At 43.5% G+C, this 15,868-nt stretch overlaps 1 protein-coding gene across 4 annotated transcripts in view; it reads left to right on the top strand.

The window, feature by feature from the left end:
* Positions 1-15,868, top strand: part of DCTN2 (dynactin subunit 2) — a 133,454-nt gene that overhangs the window by 100,564 nt on the left and 17,022 nt on the right. For all 4 annotated transcript variants that reach the window (XM_033937476.1, XM_033937477.1, XM_033937478.1 and 1 more), the window contains 3 exons: positions 13,523-13,588; positions 13,910-13,948; positions 15,164-15,241. In XM_033937476.1, the coding sequence (XP_033793367.1) occupies positions 13,523-13,588; positions 13,910-13,948; positions 15,164-15,241 (183 nt within the window). The remainder of the gene's footprint in view (positions 1-13,522; positions 13,589-13,909; positions 13,949-15,163; positions 15,242-15,868) is intronic.

A 15,868-nucleotide genomic window follows, 5' to 3' on the forward strand; every position in this document is an offset into this window, starting at 1 on the left:
TTTTGTGTAAAAAAAACTACAGAACCACATCTGTAGGTGTGTGCTTCATGAGCTGAATCATCAAAATATACAATAATGAAAAACCAAAAGATCAAAAAACCACTAGTCACAAAAATGTTAAATATCAACCCTCAAATTATATGTGACGAGGAAAAGCAACATCTCAAATGGTATAACCCATGAACCAGCGCTGGTTGAGAATGTACAACTCCCAACGCTCTTCTGACAGGAGAAACAGGCATTTCAATCTGTGTAAAGCAGATCTTCCTCAGGGGGTAATAACAAGCGTTGCCTCTCATAGAATTATTATTTCAAAACATTACCGTTATGGTCTAAAGGCAAGTGCAACCGCGCAGTATAGTTGTTTTGGAGAACTGCTAATGAAAGAAAATCATCTCTCATTACAAGAGTGCCCACCACAAACTGTATGATTTAGCTATTATTCAGAAAACACAGTTACCGACAGGTTTAGAGCAATCAATTTTTACGATCACTAAAACCCCATGCAAAATAGCCAGGCGATGTTAGTGCATCAATCGCTTGGCTATTTTGCATGGGGGTTTAACTAATTTGCATGGCCGGATCGGAAAATGGGTGATCAAGGGGAAAAACATGCAATGGGCCATTTTGTGCATTGGGTCTGCAACAGCAATCATCACTAAAGCTGTGAAAACAAGTTTAGCGACGATCACTGACTTTAGTGCATCCCCCAGTTTGTCTGCTATTTGGCAGTTAGATCATACAATGAGTCATCCTGAGGCTAGTGGGGTGGAGAATATTTCTGTCCAAAAACAGAGATAAGGGTTGACCAGTGGTTACCTACAAAGAGTCCCAGATACAGGATTGGTATATAACAAAAAATATTTATGGAATAAAAGTCCATGGCAAAGACTCAACATGGAGCTGTTGAGGAAAGACAAGACCATAGCGAAGAGATTAATTGAATTTTTTGCTTCAGTCTTCAATGAGGAAGGGGGGAGATACCAATACCAGAAATGATATTCAGTGCTAATGAGCCAGAAAACTGAAACAAATCTCTTAACACTGGATGATTATTTTTTTTTTTAATTCTTTATTCATTTTATAATTCACAAGTGTACAATAAATATCAAACAATTAGAATACAATATCACTTGAAAATCTACCATATCATACAACAAAAAGATATAACCCCCCCACTTCCATATACAACAAAAAATATACCACATGAATATAATATCTTATCATTCATATATATTATTAATAGAAATCCAACCCCCCCGATCCACATGTAAGAATTAAAAATTGGGATAATAATTTAAAAATGGCCCCCACACATCCCTTAAATTTATTATAGTAACCTTTTTGAACTGCCAACGCTCTTTCCATTTTAAACACATGACATACTGAATTCCACCAGAAACAATAATTCAACCTTGTACAATCTTTCCAGTTATACGTTATTTGCTGAATGGCAACTCCTGTCAATATCATCAAAAGCTTATTATTATTAGCAGATATTTGAGGCTTAGCTCTCATCAGCATGTCAAATAAAATTTATGATAATGCTACATAATTTTCCATTAAATGATTTATTTGATCCCAAATAGAGATCCAAAAATTTTTAATGAATGGACAATAAAACAACAAATGATCTAAAGTTCCAGCATCAAGGTTACAATGCCAACATCTATTAGACCTAGAGCAATCCAATTTTTGTAAACGAACAGGGGTCCAGAGTGCTCTATGCAATAGGAAAAACCACTGGAAGATTTAATGGGGCAGTTTGACAAATTGAACGGTAGTAAATTACCTGAACTAGATGGTATATACTCAGAATGCCGATAGAATTGAAAAATGAACTTGCAATTATCATATAAGGAAAAGAATAATAAATTAACATTAATCATTATGATAATTTATTATTGGCCTCCACACATCTTTGAATCTGTTAAAATGACCATTTTGTATTGCAAGTAAGCGTTCCATTTTGTACAGATGACACACTGAGTTCCACCAGAAGCTGTAATTTAGTCTAGAACAATTTTTCCAATTCAATGGGGATAGGGGGATGGGTGGGTTATGATAATTCAATATATATGTGCATAATTTAATTGATTAATATACATAGGAATTATATTATTCATGTATAGATATGAGATGGGGTGGGATATAAATCTTTTAGTTATATATTGTTATGGAATTATCAAGTGATAATGTAATATGTTGTGTTCATATTTTAATGTACGCTTGATGTATATGTTAAAATGAATAAAGATTTGTGGAAAAAAAAAGAAAAGAAAAATGAACTTGCAGCGCTATTAGTAGTGATCTGTCATCTATCTTTAAAATCCAGCATGGTACTGGAAGACTGAAGGGTGGCCAGCATAACACTGATTTCTGTATCACTTGGTAGACCGGTATAGTCCTTACAAATTGGTTATATGCCTCACTGTTACCAGCAGGTGGAGACTGAGCACAAACTTGTATATCAGGCTAGCTTCCCCCCTAGCAATCCAGTCTGTCTCAGTCTCCGTAGCAAGTGGTAAGACTAGATCGGCTCCCCTCTTAGTACTGTTAGAACTTTGTTTTTGGACTCCTGGGTTCCCCTTTTTGTGCCGGATAGAGCTTGAACAGGTCCTGTTTGGGGATGCGTCTGACCTTGGAGGTGTTAAACACGGCGGGTCTCGTGCTGAGTCCCTTTCCCCACTTTCCTCCACCTCCCCATATTTTTGTAGAGGTGCCTCAGCCAGCAGCCTGACCCCCTTGAAGGACCCAGAGGAGCGTAAGTTGGAGTCCCTCCTTAAACAGAGTTTTGATGTGACAGCTCTGGCAGACCAGCAGCGATGTGTGGTGGGCTGGTGGCTCGGGCGTGTTTTCGCTTGGCCAAGCATGTTCTGGACTGTAAAACTGAGGATTAGGAATTGCTCAAGCGCGAAGTGGCAAAGATTGAATTGGGTGCTTCTTATCTTTCAAATGCTTGTGTGACCTCTTGCAAGCTTCTGCCAAGTTGTTGGCATTTATAGTGGCAGCTCGCTGTACCTTGTGGCTTCGCGCTTTGTCAACGCATGCAGCGTCCAAAGCAAAGTTGACAAAGTTTTTCCTTTTAAAGGCTCTTTCTTGTTTGGTGATGACCTGGAAAGGTTGGTTCAGACTCTCACTGATTCTGAAGTGCCTCATTTGCCTGAGGATAGGCCTAGGCTGCTGGGTCGAGGTGACGCTGCTCATGGGCTTGGGCATGATTTCCGCAGTTTCCGCCCTGATAGAGGGGCTGCCTCTTTTCAGTCCCCTGGGCTCTCTAGAGGCAGGTTCTTCCAGCGCATGCAGTCCTTTTGTGGGGTCTGCCGGGGTGCGGGTAGCGCCCCCGCCGGGTCCCCTGCAACCCGTCTTGGTTCCAGTGGGCGCTCAGCTGAGGGATTTTTATCCAAAGTGGGCAGACATCACATCCAATCAGTGGGTTGTGGAGGTGATTCGGGACGGCTACACTCTGGAGTTTACTCGTTCCTTGCCAGACTGGTTTCTTGCTTCTCCCTCGCAGGTGGCATGGAAGCAGCAGGCCTTTCTCCAGACCTTTCAAGGATTGTTAGATCTCCACATGGTGGTTCCAGTTCCCCCGCAGGAGTGGGGCACAGGTTGGTACTCGATTTACTTTGTGGTGCCAAAGAAAGAAGGGACCTTTCGGCCCATCCTGGATTTGAAGGGGGTCAACAGGGCTCTTCACATCCTTCCTTCTGCATGGAAACTCTGCGGTCAGTGATTCTGGCGGTTCAGCCAGGAGAGTTTCTGACCTCTGTAGATCTAACCGAGGCCTACTTGTACATTCCTATTTGGGCCTCCCATCATCGATTCCTGTGCTTTGCGATCTTGGGGCAATATTATTAGTTCTGTGTTCTTTCTCATTTGGTCTGGCAATGGCTCTGTGGACATTCACCAACGTGATGGTGGTTGTCACGGCGGTGTTGCGTAAAGAGGGCATTCTAGTTCATCCCTACCTGGACAACTGGTTGATTCGCGCGAAGTTGTTCCAGGAGAGCACATGGGTCACATCTCGGGTGGTGGAGTTTCTGCAGTCTCTGGGTTAGGTATTCAACCTTGCCAAGAGCTTGCTGTCTCCCTCTCAGCACCTGGAGTATCTAGGAGTGTTGTTCGACACCTCCATGGGGCAAGGTCTTCCTTCCAGAGGCCCAGTTAAGCAAATTGCAATCTTAGATTCGCCTGTTTATGGCATCCCTGTGTCCTCGGGCACAGGATTTCCTCCAACTCTTAGGGTCGACGGCGGCCTCCCTCGAAGTTGTGAGGTGGTCGCAGGCCCACATGCATCCTCTTCAGTATGCTCATCTTCGGAGGTGGTCACCTCAGAGGCACAGTCTGGATCACCCTGTTCTACTTCCGGGCTTAGCTCGGGGCAGTTTTCATTGGTTCCTTGGTGGCTCCAGACCCCCCATCTTGTACTAGGGGCGAGTCTGGATCAGCCGCAGTGGATGGTGCTGCTTACAGATGTCAGTCTTCTCGGTTGGGGGACTCAATGTCTAGGTCACTCAGCTCAGGGCACCTGGTCCACAGAGGAGGCTTCTTGGTCGATCAATGTCTTAGAGACCAGAGCCATACATCTGGCTTTGCTAGCCTTTCAGTCCTTTCTGATGGGCAAGTCAGTCAGGATTCTGTCGGACAATGCCAAGGCAGTGGCCTAAGTCAATCATCGGGGGCAGCAGGAGCAGTTTGGTGGCACAGGAGGAGACTCTGCTCATTGTCTGGGCAGAGTCGCACCTTCAAGAAATCTCAGCTTCCCACATAGCTGGAGTGGAGAATGTTCAAGCAGACTTCCTAAGTCATCACGTGCTAGATCCCGGAAAGTGGTGTCTCAGCCTGGTGACTTTTCAGTTGATAGTGCAGTCTTGGGGTCAGCCCCTCATGGACCTGATGGCTTGTCAAGTGTCAATGCCAAAAGACCCCGCTTCTTCAGTCGTCGCAGAGACGGTCAAGCCTAGGGCCTGGATGCTCTGGTTCAACTATGGCCAATGGAGGGGCTGTTGTATGTGTTCCCTCCGTGGCCATTAGTGGGCAGAGTTCTTCTCCTCATAATTCATTATCCAGGCCTCGTGGTTCTGGTGACTCCAGATTGGCCTCGTCGACCGTGGTAAGCGGATCTGGTGAGGCATCTGGTGGCGGATCCTCTTCCTCTGCCTCTCTTGGGTGACCTTCTGACTCAGTAATGGGCTATGCCTCCTCAGGTACATACACCAATTTTTTTAATAAAGACACCTTTTCTTTAGACAAAGAATGACGAGCACCAGGCAGATTTTGGTGCTCGTCATTCTTTGTCTAAAGAAAAGGTTTCTTTTTTTTTTTAGTTTAAATTTTTTATTCATTTTCTTACATCCACAAGTGTAACATAGAAATTTAAAACAATCTCATAAAACATACACTTGAATTCCTTTCATGTACCACTGTAAATACAATATATTATTCTGTATTTATGAACAATAATAACTGAAATATATGTATTACCTAATATGTATAATAATTGTTATTAAAATTTAAACCCCTCCTTTCCCTCCCCTCCCAATACACATAACAATTATAATAAAAATAATGAAAAATATTTTATGAGATAAATTAAATAAAATGAAACCCACCCCCCTCCCTACCAGGGAGGAAAAAAAAAAAAGAAAAGGTTTCTTATTAAAAAATTGGTACATGTACTCAAGGAGACATAACCCCTGACGAAACCAAGTGTGAAATGGTTGGGCAGCTGTTGGGCATGAAAGATAAGTGCCTTCCTTTCATAGCACCTTAAGCACTTTATATTTCTATTTCTATAGAGTCTGTGATAAAAGAGAAATTAATTTAAAAATTTACCAATACTGATGTTGAATGTATCACCCCAGCAAGGGCACGAAAAAGCAATATAGTAGTGCCTTGGGTGTTTGAGGTCTGGTAATCAAATGTACTTGATACAATTTGTTCTCTATTATCTGATTAATACATTATCAGCAATAATCTGTTTTTATATTTGCATGTTTCTTTAATAAGCATGTTCGGTGACCAGTGTTTTTTCCATGTTTATGTGTAGACTGACTCCTGAAGCAGGTGGTGATTCTGCCAAAACACGTCTGCGTGTTGAGTCTTTTACCTTAGGCTTTTATCCAATAAACTATTTTTTGTTATATATAAATCCGGTATCTGGGGCTCTTTTGGTAGCCATTGGCCAACCTCTTACTCCTTGTTTCTTGTCTGGCTTTATCTGTAGGGGTTTCTCTTTCCCTTTCTGGTGTTTTTGTTTTGAATATTTCTGTCCCCCATCATGGCCCAGTCAGTGACCCTGTCAGGCAAGGAGCTGTAGACTACTTTATAGCTGCTGTTACCCAGCCTGTTCTCTTTTAAAAAGCTATATTTGCTCTTTCCTACTTGTATCAAGTTTCAAGTTTAATAATTGTTTTGATTAATCGCTTAATCATATTTCAAAGCGATGAACAAATTAAAATACAATTTCTGGGAAACAATACATGACAGAACAATACATAATAACATACAAAATTAAAAAATTACCATTACAAACTTATATACACTAGGAAGGGGGGGAGATGAAATACAAAATCATTATAGAAAAGTAGAACAAAAAAGGAAAAATACAAAATGAATAACAAAAAAAACCCAATATAATATAGTACAATAAAATAATCAGAGCTGCGGTGAGTTTTCTTAATTATCAAAAGCGTCTTTAAAAAGAAATGTTTTTAAGTTACTTTTGAATTTCTCAAGATTCTGCTCTTCTCTTAAATAAATTGGAAGGGCGTTCCATAGCTGAGGTGCAGTAACGGAGAAAATGAATTGTTGTCTTGTATTGATGACCTTAAGGGATGGAATAGTTAGTAAATTCTGTTCGTTGGATCTCAGGGTTCTGATTGGAGAATAAGGAATCAATAATTTGTAAATAAATGCTGGGGTTTAATTAAAAGAAAATTTGATAGGTAGAGATGACAGCTTTTATTAATCTAATGAATGTATGTTTAAAAGTTCAAGGTTTCAGTAGTCCTAAGATCATCCAAGGTTTGCTGTGCAGAATTCCGCACAGGCACAGATGCTCTGCTCACTCTCGCTTCCCCTCTTTTGAGCTCCAACAGCAAGGTAAAGAGAAAGTGAACTGCTACATATTGGGTCACTCCCTCCTCTTGTGGCAGTTTAGACCCAACTGTTTATGTGAACCATGGTCATGTGGTTCTCAAATAATTGGGTCTACGTAAGCTATAGAATAACACAGGGACAAAGTTTGTCCCCATCCCTATGAGCTCTGTCCCTATCCCTGCAAACTATCTAATCCCATCTGCACAAGCCTCAAATATTTATGATTTTATTGAAATATAAAAAGAAACAATATTCTGTACAACTGTCATTTTATAAATCACAAATACAGAACAAGGATCAACAAAATCCCTGACTCGAATTCTCTCCCCTGTTCCCTCACAAATATTCCCTTCACTATCAAGACAACTGAACAAACCAAATTACTACAAAATGCTGCATAAAAAAATCATGCTAACAAAATACCTCGGTCACACAGAACACAAATGGCCAAACCCATAATAGCTTACCAAATATGATAAATATAAATTAAACCAGAATCTCAAGAAGCTACACCTTCCATATAATACAACACCAAAGAAATCGAAAGATCTATTTCCTCCTATACTGTGCAAAATATAAAGATCTTACATGTAAAAGATGGTATTAGGGGAGTACAACTAGGGGAACTGCCCCCCTGGCCAGAGAAAGCACTAAGCCTTCTGGAAGCTGAATAAGGCATGGCCTAGTAGTGGGCTTTGTGGTCCCCAGCTTTATCTAACACCAGCTCTGGCAGGATACACATTTCAAATATGATATAATATAATCACAAGATAGAAAATAAAAGGGTTTTTTTTTTCTTTGTTTCGTTTGGTCATTTTATTTTGTCAAATCATGTTGGTCTCTTACTCTGGTTCCTGTTTCCCTCTGTCTTCTCTTAACTCACTTGCCATAGTCTCCTGCTCATTTGACATTTCTTCTTTCAAGCTCACCATCCATCTTCCCTCTCTGTATGTATTTTTTCCCATGTTCAGCAGCTCCCTTTTTCTGTGTCTCCTATACTTCCCTTTCTACCATTTTCCTTGTGTTTATCTCCTTTCCTTCAACATCACCATTGTATGTCTCCATCCCCTCCCCCTTTGTCCAGCATCACTCCTCTGTGTCCCTATGCCCCCGAAGTACAGCATCTTCCTTCTGCATTCCTATTCTCCCTTATATCTAACCATCTTCCCTCTGTGTCCATATACCCTTCCATGTCTGGCATTGCCCCTCTATGTCCATTTACCACATCCATGCATCATTCCCCTTTGTGTTCCTGTTCCTTTAGAAACATAGAAAGATGACGGCAGAAAAGGGCTACTGTCCATCAAGTCTGCCCACTCTATCGACCCACCCCATCAAGTCTGAGTGCTAATGACCCAGTTCCTTAACTCAACCCTTGTAGGGATCCCACGTGGATGTCCCATTTATTCTTAAAGTCGAGCACGCTGGTGGCCTTGACCACCTGCACCGGTAGTTTGTTCCAGTGATCTACTACCCTTTCTGTGAAGAAATACTTCCTGGTGTCACCATTAAATTTCCCTCCTCTGAGTTTGAGCGGGTGACCGAGGGTCCCTTGGGAAAGAATATGTCGCTTTCCACCTCGACACGACCTGTGATGTACTTAAATGTCTCAATCATGTCTCCCCTTTCCCTGCGCGCCTCAAGAGTGTAGAGCTGTAATTTGCCTAGTCTTTCTTCGTATGAGAGACCCTTGAGTCCGGAGACCATCCTAGTGGCCATTCGCTGGACCGATTCAGCTCGAAGCACATCTTTACGGTAATGTGGTCTCCAAAATTGCACACAGTATTCCAGGTGAGGTCTCCCATCCATGCATCCCACCATCTCCCCTTTTCTCATATATCTTCCTGTGTCCAGCTTCTCCCCTCTTATTCCCTTATACCAACGCGTCTCTTGCCCTCTTTTTTTTCTCTCTCCCTACACTGTGTTCAGTATATCACTTTCTCTTCCTTCAACCCCTTGGTTCAGTATCTCTCTTTTCTTTCCTTCTCTCTACTCCTCCTTGTAGGTCCAGCACCTCTCTCCCTTCCCTCTAGCTCCAGCTCCCCTACTCCCCATTCACATGGGTCCAGCACCTGTCTCCCTTCCCTCCAGCTCCCTTCCTTTATGCCTAAGGTAGTTTCTCCTTTTCATGTCAATCAGTCAGTGATCCTCCCGCTATTGGTTTCTCGGGACGGGTCTGCAGAGCAGAATCAGTTGCGCAAGTTGGATGTTTCTCAGGTTCTTCGTTCTTATGTCCAAAGGACCCAGGAGATTAGAAAATTAGATCGTTTGTCCTTTTAGCGCAGCGGTTTTCAAACTGTGGGTCACCACCCCTTTGGGGGGTCGAACGACCCTTTCACAGGGGTCGCCTAAGACCATCGGAAAACACATATTTCCGATGGTCTTAGGCAGTGTTCTTCAACCACTGGTCCGTGGACCAGGGCCGATCTGCAGAAATTTTCTGCCAGTCCGCAGGGCCGGCACGTCCATCGGGCCCAAGACAGCGTTCTTCAACCGCCAGTCCACGGTGCAATCAACACGGCGTCTTTGGGCCGGCTCCCTGAGTACTGCAATGCACAAAGCCTTGGGAAAAGGCTCCTACGCGTGGCTTGCGCCTGAACCAGAAGCCTTCTCTCTGACTTCGCAAGGTCAGAGGGAAGGCTTCCAGATGAGGTGCGGGACGCGCGCGAGGAACCGCTACCCACAGCTTTGTGCAATGCGGCACTCAGGGAGCCAGCCCGAAAACACTGCGTTGATCACACAGTGGACCAGCCCAAAGATAACACCAGGGGGCAGGCCAGAAGACAAGGCACATGGAGGGAGAGAGACAACAGTGGTAGGGGAAATGCTTTATTTTTTTTTTTTTTTTTTTTTTTTTTAGTGATTTATTTGTCTGTTCAGGAAGAAATGCATTTGTTTCTTTTCCTCTGGGGTTGTACTGCTTGCAGAGTCTTGCATCTTAGGTTTTGTTTGAAAACATTAGTACTTTTAGTTTTTGGTCCTGCATTTGCATGAGGCTATCTGTTTTCTGGTAGGAATGAATGTTAAAAAGCATATAGTGTGCTTTGTGTATTTTAATTTTGTGGTTAACCATTATGTGTTGTTAATACAATTATATTGTGTGTATATATGAAAATTGAATGGAAAAAATGGTGTTACAATTAGTACTATTATGGGGGCAGGGTCTGGGGCAGAGATTGAGTGGAGATGGGCACGGCTTAGCCCAGTGTTCTTTAACAGTCAGTCTGCGGACTGGTGCTGGTCCACAAAATAATTATTTTATTTCCGCCGGTCCATAGGTGTCAAAAGGTTGAAAAACACTAGTCTTAGGAACGAGACACCGCTTCTCTATCCAGGCGGGTCCGTCCACATGCAGATATGCCCACATACATTTATTTGTAATTAGAAATAAATTTCACAATATATAATTACGTGGAGGGGCATAATCAAAAAAAGCGTCTAAGTCCCCTTTTGGCCTAAGTCCCTAAACGTTCAACCCAGAAGCAGGGAAAGTGTCCATAACCAAAACAAATGTCCATGTTTTGATTATGGCCTTCCTCTGCCTAAACGCCCAATTTCCACTACATCTACAAGTAGCCCCACAGCACGTCTACACTTTTTAGCCATAATGAAACAAAAACACGCCTAGGCCACAAACGTCCAACAGAAGGGCTTTTAGGCGAAGGAGAAGCCAGTCCTTCGCCTAAAAGCTGGATTCTGTAACCGGTGCCTGTCAAAAACAACACCGGTTACAGAATCCCCCCCCCCCCCCAACGATCCAGGCAGGAGGGTGCCCAAGCCCTCCTGCCATGTCAAACCGCAACCCCCCCTCCCGACAACATCGGGGCAAGAGGGAGCTCAAGCCCTCTTGACTCCCCGACACGATCTGGGAAAGAGGGAGCTTAAGCCCTCTTGCCCCAGCCAACCGCGGCACTCCCGACACGATCGGGGCAAGAGGGAGCTCAAGCCCTCTTGCCCCCCCCCCGACACGATCGGGGCAAGAGGGAGCCCAAGCCCTCTTGCCCCACCAACTCCCCGACAATATCGGGCCAGGAGGGAGCCCAAGCCTTCCTGGCCCTGGCGACCCCCCCCCCCCCCCCCCCGCTAGTTGTTCGGTAGCCAAAACCCTCCTGGCCCAGCCGATCCTGCCCCCCTCCCCCTGACAACATCGGGCCAGGCAGGCAGCCAACGACAGAATGAGGCCGGATTGGCCCATCCGTCCCAAAGCCCCGCCCACTGGTGGGGCCTAAGGTGCCTGGGCCAATCAGAATAATATTCAGTATATAATATAATATAACAGTAGCAAAATTACAGTTATGAAGTAGCAACGAAAATAATTTTATGGTTGGGGGCTCACCACAACATGAGGAACTGTATTAAAGGGTCGCGGCATTAGGAAGGTTGAGAACCACTGTTTTAGTGGATCCTCGTATGGAGGATGTCGCTTCCAAAGCTTCCATTGCACGCTGGATCAAGGAGACTATTGCTTCCACATATTTTCTTTACAAAGAGTCTATTCCGCAATTTCTCAAAGCTCTTTCCACTCGGCATCTGAATGCTTCTTGGGCTGAGTCTTCACTAGTACCTCCAGTGGACATTTGTAAGGCTTCTATTTGGTCTTCCTTGCGTTCCTTTGTCAGACACTACTGTGTGGACGTTCAGGCGCGTCGGGACGCGGTGTTCAGTGAGCGTGTTCTAGTGTCGGCCCTTCGAGAGTCCCAACCATGATGGGGACTGCTTTGGTACGTCCCGCTTTTAAGATTAACCTATCCCAGTCTGGAGAGTTGCTAAAGAAGGATAAATTAGGTTCTTACCTGCTAATTTACTTTCTTTTAGCCTCTCCAGACCAGCATAGGACCCCACCCTGTCTATTGTCGTGTTGTTCTTGTGTCTGTTGTGTGTGCAGATTTTTTTTGGGGGGGGTTTGTGGTTTTTTTTTGCGGGTTCTAGTATTTTACTAGGGCCGGGGAGAATTAAAGAACAGCAGCTGTGGCTCAGCTGGCGAGCTGTGGAGACATTTTTTGTTTGGGATCTCTCCTTTGCATTTTACAACAGTATTTAGGTATATTAGTTGATACTCCTATGCAGAGTCTTGTTTATTTCTATTTACAGTTCTTACTTCTGCTTGGGTATTCGGCAGACTGAGGTAATTAGGGGGAGTAACTTATTAAGTATTAGTGCTGCCCAATTCAGAGAAAAATATTTCAATTCGATTCACCCTGTTGAATCGATTTTTCGATTCAATTCACTGTTAATGACACAGCTTTTTAAGTTTAAACATTTTATTTAACCAAGGCAATATCATATCAAAAATCATCCCCATCCCCCCAGACTCACCAGCCCCCCTTCCGATTCCCAGCTTCCACCCCCAACCCCCAAGACTCACCAGCCCCCTGCCGATTCCCAGCTTCCATCCCCAGCCCCCAATACTCACCAGCCCCCCTGCCGATTTCAGCTTCCACCCCCAGCCCCCAAGACTCACCAGCCCCCCCTGCCGATTTCAGCTTCCAGCCCCCAAGGCTCACCAACCCCCCTGCCGATTTCAGCTTCCAGCCCCCCTGCTGAATCTCAGCTTCCATCCCCAGCCCCCAAGACTCACCAGCCCCCCTGCCGATTCTGAGCACTCCCTGCTGATTCTCAGCCCCCCTGCTGATTCTGAGCACTCGCTGACGATTCTCAGCCCCCCTGACGATTCTGAGCACTCCCTGCCGATTCTCTGCCCCCCCTGCTGATTCTCAGCCCCCCCTGCCGATTCTGAGCACTCCCTGCTGATTCTCAGCCCCCCTGCTGATTCTGAGCCCCCCTGCCGATTCTGAGCACTCCCTGCCGATTCTCTGCCCCCCTGCTGATTCTCAGCCCCCCCCTGCCGGTTCAGTTACTTACTCGACTGGATGTGGAATCGCGGGGAAGAGAGGAGAAATGCGGAGACAACAAAAAAATACCCTTTGCTTCTGACTGGTCCGCTGCACAAGGTCTGTTCGCTCCCCCTCGACGCTCCCACGTCCTTTTGTTTCTTCTGATGTAACTTCCGGTTTTGCAAAACCGGAAGTTACATTAGATGGGAACGAGTCCGGCGGCCGGCAGTGAAAAAAGAATGAACTTTAATAGGGATGAATCGGTAAGTCTGTTTTTTTACAAAAACGAACTGATTCGAATCGTGAATCGGGCAGCACTATTAAGTATCATTCCAAAGTTTTGTCTCAGTCTCCACCTGCTGGTCATGATGAGATATAACCCGCTTGTAAGATTAACCTATGCCGGTCTGGAGAGGCTAAAAGAAAGTAAATTAGCAGGTAAGAACCTAATTGCTCCTTCTAGCACTGAGAGTTTTTTCTCAATACTCAGAAATGGCAGTACTTAACATTGTGATAGCTGAAGCTGATCCCTTGTTTGTGCTGAGTGTTTGTGAATGGATGTGTAATCATCTCTGTCAATTTAGGTAATGGAGATGGAGAAACGAGTAAATGAATTAGAAGCAGCTTTGTGCTGTGACCAGGACAGTCAGGTGAGTGACACCCTCATTCCTACCCTCAGCTTGACTGATCATTTCCCTGTTTATGTTAATGTTTTATGTATATTCCACTTTTAAACCTGAAGATTTATTTGTTGGCTTGTCATCTGTTACAACAGTACCTGTTCTGTTTCAAGTCAGAAATCTTGCTACTTGTGGACTGGAGAAAGGATTAGTGCAAAAGTTCAGAAAGAATAGAGCGAGTTCCCCTTCTGAGTACAGTTGTAGGGTTAGAGAAGTTTGTGCCCGCAAACAGAGGGGTTGTTAAGTATTATGCTGCTGGAGTTGATGGACTGTTGTACATTTTCTTCCTAGAATCCTCTGATTGCTGGACTGCAGGGATCCAGTTTAATGGTGAGTTGTGTTCAGTCAGATTTCAGATATTAAAATTTATGCTGACGTTCAGAGAAGTGGGGAGAAGCAAGATGTCATAAATAATAGATGTCACATGAGTCTGTCTTGTGATGGAATTTTCAGTAAAGCAATCCTGAGAAGAATGCAACGTCCTTGAAGGGACATAACCAAATGTAAACAGCTACTCGCTTTCAAATTTGTATATTGGGAGATTTCAACCTGCATTTCAATACCTCTACTGACCTTTTCATTTCAGATTTTTTCACTTTCCTTTCGACCTTTTCAATTTCGCCAATAATTAAAAAACCTACCCACACTGCAGTCCATAAATTAGATATGATACTGATTTCCAGATCTTGTGCTGCTTCCGTAACTACTCCCCATGTTATCTTCCTGCCCTGAACAGATCATGGATTGGTAGCATGGAATGTTGCTGCTATTTAGGTTTTTGTCAGGTACTTTTGACCTGGATTGGCCACCATGAAGACAGGATACTGAGCAAAGATGGACCATTGGTCTGACCCAGTAAGGCTATTCTATGTTCTTATGTAAGCCACATCTCCTGTAAACAAGCTACTTCTGTGCCTAAGCGCTTAAGTGCATCCAAGATATTACTGCGCTTGACAGAAGAGATGATGCCACCTACATTCCAAGGTACAATCGAGTTTAGACCACTCATGGGAAGATTAACAAATATGTTTGCTAGCACCATCTAAGTATAACACTAAAGGACAAAGCCTTCACCTCAGCCCTCGATGTTGATAAATCATGAAATCATCCAGAGACAAACAGATCTCTTCTCACTATAGATAAAGCCCTGATGATCCTTATTTTCTCTCTGTTCCTCTCTCATCCCCTTCTACTAAGAATCTTTCTTCCTTTCATTCCTCACCCTCACCCCTTGTAGTACCCAACCCCTTTCCTTCTTAAATTGAAAATCCCAATCCACTCATTCACCCTCCCAATTAACACCCTCCTTCCCAACTCTCCCCCCTTTACAATGAGTGATCAGGTATCCTTTCCTTTACTAGTCTAAAGATCTAATTTATTGAGTATCAAACTTCATATCTTAGGTGGGAACTGTTGTAAATAAACCTACCAAGTGGACCAAAAATTTTATTTTGTTTTAAAGATAGTTGAGCATTTCGAGCCTCCAGTGTCGTAATGAAGATCCCAATTTCTCAGTTTCAAACATAGGAATCTTTGTTTTGTCAGGAGACAATTGAGATACTGCAGACAAAAGTGAGTGCTCTAGACATGGCGTCTCTTGATCTGGTGGAAGCGAGATTGCAGGTGAGAATGCTTTCATGATCTTAGGGCTATAAGGCAAACAGTACCCATGGCTAATTCTACTTTCACTGTTATCTACTGAGAATTAAGTTCAAGTTCAGATTATTTTTGATATACCGCAGTGTAATAGAATATCAATGTGATTTATATCGTGATGTATTTAATAGTGTTAAGGGCTGGATAGAGGAGAAGGAAAAGGAGAAAAAAGGGGATGGAAATTCAATAAACAACAAAGTAGGAACTATAGTAGGCTAGATCTGTATTGCACTGTATTCCGTCATCTCTAATACCAAGAAAAGGGAGAGTAAGAAATTAGCCGTATGCGTCCTTAAAATGAAAGGTTCTTAATTGTGATTTAAATTTGTTAAGGGAGGATTCTTGCCTGAGGAGTGGGTGAAGAGCATTCCAGAGTGATGGGCCAGTGACTGAAAAGATGCTGTCATGAATTCCTTCATAAATAATTTGTCTGAAGATAGGGATGACGAGTAAATTTTGATTTTGTGAGCAGTGATTTCTGCTTGGTAAATATGGAGTCAGTAAGTGATCTAAATAAGGGTTGAAGGGTTTTAAAGACAAGTAATAGAATTTCGAAGGTTAAACAATGTTTTACTGGTAACCAGTGGTCCAATT

Source organism: Geotrypetes seraphini, chromosome 3, assembly GCF_902459505.1.
Source record: "Geotrypetes seraphini chromosome 3, aGeoSer1.1, whole genome shotgun sequence".
Classification (NCBI taxonomy): Eukaryota; Metazoa; Chordata; class Amphibia; order Gymnophiona; family Dermophiidae; genus Geotrypetes; species Geotrypetes seraphini.